This window comes from Parambassis ranga, chromosome 6 (genome assembly GCF_900634625.1).
Source record: "Parambassis ranga chromosome 6, fParRan2.1, whole genome shotgun sequence".
Lineage (NCBI taxonomy): Eukaryota > Metazoa > Chordata > Actinopteri > Ambassidae > Parambassis > Parambassis ranga.
The window spans coordinates 11,989,240-12,001,444 of record NC_041027.1 but is presented as its reverse complement, the minus strand read 5'-3'; the positions used below and the strand labels follow the sequence as shown (position 1 = coordinate 12,001,444).

Below are 12,205 nucleotides of genomic sequence, written 5' to 3'. Positions count from 1 at the left end.
GTTTAAAACATGTTGGGTATATTCTTGTTTTCAGGCAATTAGGAAGAAAGAGACTTATCAGCGTTAAGCTTCATCTTTACCATGACCTTAAGTCCTCTAGGGACTGCTTCAGAAACGAGTGTTGATTTGTGAGATTAGGAGTTTACCTGAAAGTTTCAAGATCATTTTGAAAGTCAATGCTTGTTTAAAAAGGAACAAACACGAGGCTACTTTGCTGCCCATGCTTTGTGCTTTTCCACTTCATTAACAAATATAAAAATATTCTCTGAGATCCTCTGTGTGGCATAATGTTGATGTAGTGATGTGATCAGATTCTCTATACCTTTAGCTAGCTCAGTCTGCGCGTTGCTGAATGACCTGGCTCCGCTGAGCATCAAAATAAATGTAGATATTTTTTTTACAGAGCAGAGTAAAAGTCGCTCTGATGGAAGAACAATACATCAACTGAAGGTTCCTAAAGCTACCATAATGACTACACCACTCAGGACAACACTTCTCTACAGCTACAAACAAGCGCTACTCTCTTTATTTGTAAAATCACAAGCGTCTCTTTGCTCTTGGCGTTAAACAACAGTTAATTCCCAGAGTGGGGAAACTACATTAACCCCAGCCAGTAAGCAAATAATGAATTGCAATTTCAGTCGGTTGCTAAGGCCACAAGGCACTTTGTCAGGTGAGCAGTCAGCATCCCCCTTCTCTAAAGAAAGCCCCTCAGCTGAAGAGTGAAATAAATGTAGAACTTAAGCCTGAGGATGAAAAGACATTTTCCTTTTTTGTGTTTAACAATGGCACCTTAACTCCTACAAACACAAGCAGAGAAATAACATCTCAGCATTCTGAAGGGAGTATTCTAGGTTTCAGTGCCTCAAGGACTAAAAGAAAAACCCATTAAAGAAGCTCTTCACTGTTATTTTAAGGAGCTGAATCAAGGTTACAAAAGTGGCAATTGCTGACAATATGTTGCAGTTGCAGTTATTAAATACAGCTTTTGCTATATAAAGGAAGAAAAAATACTGTTCTCGTTATCTCAAAAGCAAGATTTCCATGCAGCAAAATTCTTTAGTAAAGCCGTGAAATTATGTTCCAGACAGCGGGATCCTCCGGTAAAGCAGGAAGAGGTACTATATTCTGGACACGCCATTGTCCGGCAGCTCCCTTTGAATATTGAGACCCACAGAGAGGCATGCCACAAGTTGTCATGTCTGCCTTGATGTAGCCAATGACAGGGCCTGTACAAGGTCCCCACAGAGCTGGTACTGGACGTGAGCGTAATAGCCAATCAGGTGCCAGACGGTGGGTGGTGATGCAGCGACACGGTCTGGGATTTTTTTTTTTGTTACTTTTTTTTTGGCCAGGCAGTGGATGAGGCCTGCAAAATGTATCTGTCACTTTCACTGGCAGGACTGCCATGTTAGCGCATCAATCATTGCCAGAGCTCAGGACATGGACACCGGCCCAGGAACAATGTGTTCGTTAATACAAGTGTGTGTGTGTGTGTGTGTGTGTGTGTTTTAAGATGAGCTCCAACCTTCTGTTCTAATACAAGCCGAAGGTAGACAGAGTGAGAAAATAGGAGGGATGTGAGTGCTAACAGTTTATACATCTGCTGATCCAGGCTCAGAGGGCTTACATTTTTGGCAGCAGTGGACACATATCAACAAGAAATTCAAATAAAAGTGGCTAGCGATGGAAAGTTTACACCAGCTTGGACTGACAGGCTTATAGGGAAGCCTGCTGACCTGGTTAGCCATTTAATCTACAGTATCCATCAGCTGAGGTGTGCAGTGCTGTCTTGCCTGCATCTTTAGCTAGCCTTGGCTCATATTCCATCCATATACCTGGAGTGTGTCAATTAATGATTTAGTGGACTCCAGTTATAACACAGCTAGATGTCCAGAATACATAATAATGACACATTCCTCCTGCCCTACAAAAGCAGAGGGTATTACACACATCGTTTCCACTTACAGGATTTACGATGCTTAAAACTGACAGCTCCCTATGCACTATAGTAAACTAAGGATCCCTTCTGGACAGTTTATTTCTCTATACTGATGACAGCCTGTTTGATTTGTGTTCTTTCTGCTGTAAAACATACTATCCCTTAGACAATAGTTATTATTACACAGCTTTGATGCTGAAAGCTAAATGCTGCACACTGGCTCCCCATCAACCTGTGGAGTGTTCAGCTGCTCCACACCTGAGCCCTGAATGTGAGCTACTCACTCAGGGCTTTTAGCATTCATTCTAATGCAGATGCAGCTCTTCAACATCCCTTTTCTTACACTAGATTAGGATAACCTGAGGTTGATTGCAGCATATTCAAACAACTCACTGAGGGAATCCCAAAAAAAAAAAATGGCAGGATGTGACTGAGACTTTGCTGCTCTCTGAGCTGAACAGTGAACTGAATTAGCATCAGGATGTTCTCACAATGATGCTGCTGCAGCTTCCGCTGGCATCCTGGCAAAATAGCCTTTAATTACGCAAATGATGATTCACACCACAATGATATCATGAAATGAGCAAGACACGGGATAGCATTTTTAGCCAAGCTAAACAAATCGGTCAGAATCTGTGCTCAGTCTCATCTCCTAAAGGGGTGGGGAAACCCATGTGGTACCAGGAAATGACTTTTCATCTATTTTTTTACAGCATTCAGAGTTATTTTGTCACATAATAGGTCACTGCTGACTAATGCTAAGTGTGGGCAATGGGTAATAGAGTTACTACTTACTGAAGCATTTTTCACACTGAATTCTTGCTATAATGAGGCTAAAAACACCATCTTTTAACACTAACTTTGCATATTCCAAAGGTCATGATGACCTTTTGTAATCAGCATCAGCTGGTACTGTGTCTACCTTTACCATTTGACATAAAGGTGTAACAACAGTCATCCAGATTGTAGTCATTCAGACCAGATTAAAGTGACTCGACCAGAATGAGTCACAAAAATATCAGCAAAAATACATTATTTTGCCTCCCAAATTACAGGTCTGTAATTCATAATGGACAAGTTAGTGTGACTATCAGTATGTCCCACAATGATTAAGCATAGCTACTCACTACGTTGTTGGTAAAAACTAGATGTAAATTAAAGCTTGCACATAAGACTCATAACTACTACACTGCAGGTCCCATGGTCAAACTTTAAAAGGGCAAACTGCAACTTCAGCCTATTTCCTGTCTTGTTTCTTACCATCCTAGCTCAATGGTGAAAACAGAGATGGGTAAAAGATGTCTGACTCGGTGCCATAAATCCAATATTACATGAAGGAAATCCATTCACAGCTTCCATGTATTCAAATTCAGTTAAGTGTGTCTCAGAAAGAGCCCAAGCTACACAACAAACATCCACACCCAGAGTCATGATGGATGCCGCAAGCCTCTCTGCAAAACCTGATTAGGCTGGCTAAAACTGGAGGGGGGGGCAGATATCAGCCACACCAAAGGGATAGGGACACCCCACCACCACTACCACCAATCTACTCGATGACATTTTCCCCACAGGGCTAGAACCAGACCAAATCATCCGCACATTAATGCCACTATTAGTCCTGTGGTTAGGATGAAGGATGGTTGGATGCCTAATGAGCGAGTCAGTAAGCATAACTGTGTGTGTGTGTGTGTGTGCGGCCTAATGAGCAGCAGCGGTGGCAGTGGTGGATCCCCTAGTACGCCTTTGATTGACAAGAGGATGAGATTACACAAGAGGCTGGGGAGTGTCATCAGTAATGGGATGGGAGAGACGGGAAGGGGGTTGATGTCCCATTCATGTGTCTACACAAGGTAAACACCTGCACACACACACTCACACACACACACAAGCTGAGCAATGATCCTGAGAGAGGCTAATGACATAATTAGGATCGGTACTTAAATGAAAGCGTTGCAGGTGGTGGTAAGAACGAAAGCATATAAAGCCTTATGATTTATTTGAACATTAATGCGTGTGCTGGAAATTCAATCAACACTGATTCTAAGCGCTAATGGAGACCGATGGGAGCAAAAAAAAAAAAAAAGAAACAGGCAGAGAAACTTCAGGATCTGACAGACGGGGCAAGTGGCCGAGGGATTTGTGTGTTCGCAACGTGATAAACAAGTGCGGTAGTCTGTGTGTGTGAGTGTTGCTATGAACTACGGTCCTTTAATAAAAGTCGGTGAGTTAGAAAATTGCATATAAATCTGTCTGAGTCCAGAGCTCGCTGACTAGCTGGCTGGCTGGATGGCTGGCTGGCTGGATGGCTGGATGGGGAAAGCCAAAACACAGAGACACAGTGGAAGCAGCATACCAAGTGTGGATTGTCTCTGACCTACTTTCACCACTGTGTAGGAATCCAATCCTCCTGCATGATCATCAATTAAAGCAAAGAAAGACCATTATAGCAGGGCAGAAAAATTAGATGAGCCTTTTCCAGCTTCCATACCTAAACCCATTCTCTGACATGTGAGCACAAACATCACAAAAACTGGTGTTTGATGACCAAAGGGGAGATAAAAGAAAACCGTCACCTGTCGCTGTGTTTGATGATGAGTTATTTCTTTTTCATTCTGTCTTTGATGGCACTAACACTTATAAAAATCAGAATGAGGTCTTGTTTCACTTGTTTTTTCTTCAAACTGTTAGAGGTCACCACCGTTTCATAGATTCTGCTCATCAGATACAGCTCTGCAAAAGCTAATGGCTAACGGCATTTTGGCTTGCAGTTGTAGTAGGTGACGCTAGCTTGGGGTAACTTGGAGAAGTTTGCAGCCAAATCACACGTGTGGAAAGAAATCCATGGTTTTCACTGGTACACGTCTTTTAAATATTTTATAAAGACTTTGCAATATATTGTAGGCTTACATTCAAAGCTAAAACACAAACAGATGTTACATTCTATCTCATGCAAGTGTATGCAAAGAAAGATGTGACAGAGCTTCCCTCAGCTGATAAAGATCATGTCAGAAAATCAGGAATTATTGCATGATACCAGTGTATAAACATGTGAGCTTCTCTGTGTTATGATCTCTTTTTCTGATAATTACTCACAGAGGCCTAAAGCTCATGCATAGCGACTCTAGTTTAGACCTGAACACTCAGTGTGTGTATTTGTCATTAAAAAGAGGCGAGGCGATATTAGTGTCCTGGGACTCCTGGCTGAAGTGTGAGAGGTCAGTAAGTCTGCACTCACTTGGCACTCGGTTGATGGCTCTCAGTGGTCTGAGCACGCGGACCGTCCTCACAGCTGAAAAACTGACGTTCTGCAGGTTGAGCGAGTACTCCAACATCCTGGAAAAAGAAAATATGTTAGCACAGAACTCTTCATTGCTTCTGTACAGTTTGATCATCAGGGAATCAAAAAAAAAAACACAGAAAATGTAAAAGCAATATTATGTAGCCAATTATAAACTGCATGTATTACATTCTCTCCCACTCACAGAGCAATTAATTTTCCAATGCTTTGAACCCATTTACATTCTAGCCTTCACTGATGGCTGCGATGCATGTGTTCTGGCAAACAATAGGCTTTCATTCCAACGCTCACTGGAGTGCAAACCAGAAAGTTTGACTACCACCACACTAAGCTGCGCCTGTTTGTGCTTGTACATGGAGCGCAGCATGCATGCAATGTTTGTGTGTCAAACACACGCACATATTTACATGCAACCTGGCACAATCAGCCTTCAAAGGATGGAGTGGCATATGTGCATCCCCTTTGAGACGTCGCGTGGCGGTGAATCACTCGTCATTGAGAGGCGGATGTGGCATCCACAGTACATAAAAGAGCAGCATCAGATCAGTGTGCTTCCTAACCTTGAGACAGCAAACACACACACTCTGAACAACCTCTCCAGCAGCTCTTTAGAAGCTCTTTCAGGCTGTGATGGGAGGTTAGAAGGACAGCACTTAAGAGGAGAGAATGTGGAATGCCTCAAAAAACATTTTTCTTGTTTCTTGATCAGTGTTTATCGTCATCTCTTCTCACACTCACTCTCTCTGGTTATGTGTGTGTGGAGCAGATGCTGAGCACATGTGCAGCTTGAAGGAGCGTGCAGATGAAGGAATTCCCTCCTCGCACCGACTCCAAGTCTGTCTGTCTGACAAATTCATAACACATGTCGGACTGTGAGTGTGTGTGCATGTGTTTGTGTGTGTCACCTTAAGTGCAAGAAACTCCCTTAATGAACCTCTGAATGTTCTCCTTTAACACATTAAGGTGTCTCAGTACGAGTCTTTCTGGCTTGTTACACCAAAGCGGCACTTGGAATACACACCGTCTCTCTCTTGCACACACACACACACACACACACAAAATGTAGAAGCACATCCAGAGCTGACAGATGGCTTGCAGGCCAGAGAGAGAAGGTAAATGGGTAAACAGTTGACAGAACAGCACAGAGATGCCCTCCCACCACCAGCAGGGAGATATGAAGCTAACAGTATCTTGCAGAGCCCGTGGTAGCAGGCAAATCACATCAGCAGCTGTGTAATGTTCAGTAATGGCCGCCATGGACATTTAGGTCAAAAGAAATCAGCCGGCACTTAGAAAAGAAAAGAAAAAAAAAACAGACCCTTTGGGAGCGCACAAAATGAACTGACAAAGGGCTACAGCACCAAAAACTATTATATAAGAACGATAAGGGTGACATCACACAGGAAATAAAAATACCATTAAAGGAGCACTTCACTTATATTACACGTCAACGTTAATTTAGGAGTCATACAATGTATAATTCAGAGTCCTTCGTGGCTCTGGAGGAGCTTTTTAGGTAAAAGGCTGCAAGCTTTTAGTCTATGATACTGAGACTATGTAGTTCCCCTTTAAGTTCAGTTTATTTTCACTATACATGACAGTAAAATGAAGCTAAATGATCATGACCTTTCCCTGCACCTGTAAACATGTTATTTTGGCCGTTTTAACATGTATGTTAAAATATGAGGAGACACATTAAAGCCACAAAAGGGCTGAGGCCAGTCAAAAGGGCTCACATGGGTACAGCAGTGTATAGAAGGCAGAGATTATACATAAATATTTATTGTGATTTCAGTACTGAACAGTACAGTCCCCCTATGGGAAATTTATAGTCACATTATCTGGACACCAATGGGTTTGAGTGCCTGAGATGAGCAATGGATCCCCAGAGAAATGTAATACAAATATTAGGACAATTTTTCGTCAGACAGAGATACATAAACAAACTTAAAAGCAGATGATGAATGATGTCTGTTAAAAAATAGTCCATGCAAAAACACTTGCTGCCCCTGATGAGAGCCAGATGAAGTATGTTGTGCTCGGTGAAAACTGACCCATCTCCCCTCATCTGGAATGAAGAAAACAGCTGAGGAGAAATGGAGTGTATCAAACGATAGAAACGGCAGGAAGTCGTGCGCTGTTTTCGTCAGAGTCTGTGCCAGCACTGATGATGCCGGTACGGGGAAGGGCAAAGGAGGAGGAGGAGGAGGAGGAGGAGGAGGAGGAAGACGAAGAAATGAGAAGCAGGAGAGGACGGGGGAAGGCCCAACCTTGAAGGGAGCTTGCGTGAGGAGAATTCCCAAACTAAAGCGGCGAGGGGAGGGAGCCTAGTATGAAAAAGCTGTTTTACATCTAGTGATATGATACTTCTGCACATCTTGATACAGAGATCCTCACAAGGACAAACTCTCAGCAAAATTTTAATGAGATTCATGTAAGACATGCAATAAAAAGATGTTCTTTTAGGCATGTCAGCAGCTTCTTACTTTGTCCTTTCTTATCGCAGAGAGAGCGAGAGAGAGAGAGAGAGAGAGTATGTGTGTGTGTTTGAGAGTGTGTGTGTCAAAAGAGCCAGGCACATGAAGGATGGTACACAAACAGCTTTCCATACAGCCACCCAGAAAGACCTATAATAGGAAAAGTACGCAAGGCAGCTGTGGAATGTTTAACCCATCCTGTCCTCACCTAACCTTTATCTGGCCTGCCTTTCTGGCCACCTTTGTCGGTGCATCCATCCGTCGCCCTGCACTGTGACAATGTGAAGAGGCAGCTGTGCATGAATCTGCTGCATTGTTTCATCATTTCCCCAACTCCAAATCTTTTTTTTTTTATGCAAATCGTGATGATAGAGTGAGAAAAGCTGAATAAAACTGACAAATTATGATGGAGTCTGCTCAGTTTTCATGCTCAATTTGCAGCTGGAGAGTTTGTTTTATCAATAGATCTGTGATAAATAATGTTGAAAATAGGCTACACTTCCTGAATAACTAATGAAGTTAGCTGGGGCGTTCTCGCTGCACAGCACATTGAAAAATGGCTCTAGGTATCCTAAACTGTTTTATATGAACAGACAATATGCACGCCCACCACCGCTGCGCCCACTGATCGCTCCGTATGCAGCGCGTGGCCGGCTGATAATGTCTGTTTATGTTATTTGTCTTATTACCAGAGTAAAATATGAAGCTTGATGGGACCTGCAGATGCACAGAAAGCTCCAGGGTAAGTTTAGCCTAGCATAACATAAACATACAGTAAGATAATACCAAGCGAATTATTTGCTAAATCATAATAAGATATAATGGATTTTGTAGTTTATTAACACTGAAAGTCAGCTTTTTTACTGCATAGAACAGAATATTAGGCTTAATATGATAATGCTAATGTTGAACAAATAGTGAACAAATAGTGCATTATTAGTGGCTTTAGTTCACATCAGGCAGTTGTAGCTGCACTCCTCCATCATATTCTGTCACATTATTACATATTATGAAGTATCTGTCCTCTCCTCTCATATTCCTTTAGTCACAAATTGTTCGCTTTTGAGCCGCCTTCACATCTGTGACAGGCAGGCAGTCACACTAGATGTTCCTTAGCAAATGAATAATGAGTGATGGATAGCTCTGTGCATGGACGTGAAGTCTGGGCTGTGTGTGTGTGCATATATATATATATATATATATATATATATATATATATATATATATATATATATTGTTAACACTGCATTCAATCAATCTGCTGCATAGACAACATGGATAATATTTAAGTGCATATAGCATCATCATAAGCAGCAGTGGAGAGAGGGAAACCTACAGATAAGTGGCAGATGGAGCGTTTTCATGCTGAATCAGATTGAAAGCCTTTCATCAGTAACACTTTCTGCCAACCCACTCTGCTGCTTATCTACCCCAAATGTTAACCAACTTATTCTTCACAGTCATGTCTGATGACTGAGTATCTCATTCTCTCAGATATGATGATGATGATGATGAGCAGTTTTCTTCAGAACAGAAAGGCATTAAATGTTGGTGTGTCCACAATCCTGCATATAAAACAGTTTAATTTAAACCCACTAGTCCCAGGTCAAACCGAATCAAACTAACTTTAATGTGATTTTGCTAATGCCGCAGGGCTTTTCTTCTCCATTATCAAAAAATTACAATTTGTTTGATTACTGCAGCGCTTGGAGCACGGAATCAATCGAGACTATTTTATTTAGTTTAATATGTAGGAAATGAAGGGTCCGGATTTTGCTTGTAATTGAGGGCAAGTTGTTGAATCATCATGGGATGACTCGTACAAAGCACAATCCTAAATTTTGAAGTGTATTCAATTTCATTTTGGAACATTGATGTCTGGAATATAAATTATAAAGAGGTTGCTACTGTATCCACCCAGCGATGGTAAGGTTAAAACGGATATTCAAATGTAGCTAGCAAGTAGCAGTTAGCATGTCACTAACATGTCAAACAAACAGGTGAATAGTCACTTCTCGCTGTCATTTTCATCCTTAGATGAAAATTCAGAACTCATTGTTCTGTTAATGCTGACAAGTCATTCTGGGTCAGATGCACTAAATCCAGCCCAAACCATGATACTACCACCGCCATGTAACGTCATTATTTTTCCCAAGATTAGACATCTCATTTAATAATTCTATCTGTCCATAAAATATGTCTTCCTGATGGTGGATTCATGAACATTATCATTAGCCAGCGAGAGAGCGAGCTGCCTTTAGCAGCCTAGAGGGTACCCTGGACTCTTTTGTCGCTTTCAGGCTGATGTTTTTGTGTCATATTTATGCAGAACTGTATGTGATTCATTCTTCCTCTGTGGAGCAGGAAATAAAATGTGATCACCTGCAATTCTCTCTTCTGACAGGGCTTCACCTCACTTCACTCCTCTCCCAGCTGTCTCCTCTATCATTACTGTAAAGAATGCTTCCCCGCTGCTGTTGGGATTCAGCTTTTACATCGCTCTTCACCTTTTGTGCACAGGGAGGATTTCCCATCAATGAATAAATGAGAGCAGAATTTAATTTAGAAACACTGGGTGAATCAACACAGGCTGCAGGATGCCCTTCTATTATTTGGCTACAGACACAGTCTTGCATTCAAATGCTGCAAAGTATCTCTGAACTCAGCCTCTTTCTGTCTTTATCTTTGCTTCTGTCTCTCCAGCACCCCGTCCCTCACTCCCACGCTCCCTCCATGCCTCTGACTGATAATCTATGGACAATCTGCTGACCTGCTTGTAGTGGGGAAATAATCTAGCTAATGGAGAGGAACCCAGGTTGATAAGGACACCCGGGACAAGAAAATACAGCCGTCCAATTCTGGTGGTGTTTAATGGAAGCTTACAGAGAGACAGAGGGAGAGGGGAGGCTGCTGACAGTGGACAGGACAGTTTGTTTAATGGCCATCATTGTTCATGGATGCTGTATCCTTGTCTGTGTCCTCTCTCTCTCTCTCTCTCTCTCTCACCTCTGGATTGTAACATTACTCGCCCACACTCTGCTTTTATAGAAAAGGAATAGTTTAACATTCAGATACCCTTGTTTTCTATCAGAGAGGGGCACAGAAACATAGATATCACTTTTATGCCTGTGTGATAAGTGCTGAGCTGGAGGTAGGATGCATTTAGCTTAGCTTAGCACTAGAGAAAGGGCAACAGAGATGCTGTAGCCTGACCTATCACACGTGGTTACGCTTCTGCTACCAGAATATATGGACGTATTGTGACATCATCTAATCACAGGACTGTGTTAGGGGACAGGTTGCGAGGAGTCTGGGGTCTGAGTCCCCCTGACAATGCAAGCTGTTTTGTTTTCAGCAGCAGTCAAGCTTCGATTTTGCGAAATGTAGCTGGAGCTAGACGTTAAAAGTATATACAGCAGTACAAAAAGCATGTATTTTCTTTTTATTGACATTTATGAAGAACTGCATTACTCAGAAGCTGATTAGTATTTGAACCAGCAGCTGTCAGCCTGTCAATCTGCCCACCTCAGCCCAGCAGGTCTGAACTTAACTAAGACCTCTGTGACCAAAAATACTCACAGCTGGCTGCAGTCATGCGCTTAATGCGCAGACATGAGATTGAAATGAGATTTCTACATTTCTGACAGTCTCTGACTCATTTTTTTCATAGAACTACATTAGAAAGCAATTTAAGGTTAAAAAAGGGCCTCCCTCTGTCAGCTTGCCTCTTCTTCTCCCCTTGATGCTCTTTCACTTCTTGCCCTCCCTTCACCTCTCTCTTTCCATTCTCTGGACGTCTTTTAGCCCTCTCTCCGCCTTTCCCTCACCTCTCCTTATGTTCTTTCTTCCTTCAACTGTCTCCCACACTGTGCTGGAGCTGATCCAAAATGTCATCAATAAATCATTAAAAGAAGAAAGGAGACGACTCTCAGGGTTTCTTTTTCGCCTCCATTTAGTGCGACTCAATCACAGGTCTGAAATCCAAGTGGGAGCACTAAATTTTTAAAGCCAGTAAAAGGTGCTAATCTCACATTTTAAAGATCAATAATAATGATAATGACAAGCACGTATAAAATTACCTTAAATAATTGGAATGGGATCAAGATGATGCAAGTCTGGGATTTGGAGCCCTCATGGAACTTTTGTTACATCATTTTCCTTTTTTTGTGTGTGTGCTGGAAGAATTTTGTCTACTTCTATCACCCTCACAGCTACAACTACCTGATGGGAATTACAAACTGTAAAACAACTCACTATTTCCACATATAAAAATGTTTTTATCTTTGTAAAGGTTTGTTGTTAGTGTGGAAAGAGATGAAAGAAACAAACAGAAATTCCTAACTTTTTGATCAAAATAATTTCGACTTGCTATTTTTTTTTCACCCAAAACGAAACATATAAATCTTAAAAAAACAAACACAGACCAACAAACATCCCTTAGAAAAGAAAAACATTTGCCACGGGAATTAACCAAAACAATCGCAAGCT

General features: G+C 41.8%; 1 protein-coding gene across 4 annotated transcripts in view; it reads right to left on the bottom strand.

Annotated features, from left to right (window-relative positions):
- The window catches only part of cacna1g (calcium channel, voltage-dependent, T type, alpha 1G subunit), a 118,419-nt gene that overhangs the window by 89,230 nt on the left and 16,984 nt on the right, over positions 1-12,205 (bottom strand). For all 4 annotated transcript variants that reach the window (XM_028407797.1, XM_028407796.1, XM_028407795.1 and 1 more), the window contains exon 3: positions 5,178-5,275. In XM_028407797.1, the coding sequence (XP_028263598.1) occupies positions 5,178-5,275 (98 nt within the window). The remainder of the gene's footprint in view (positions 1-5,177; positions 5,276-12,205) is intronic.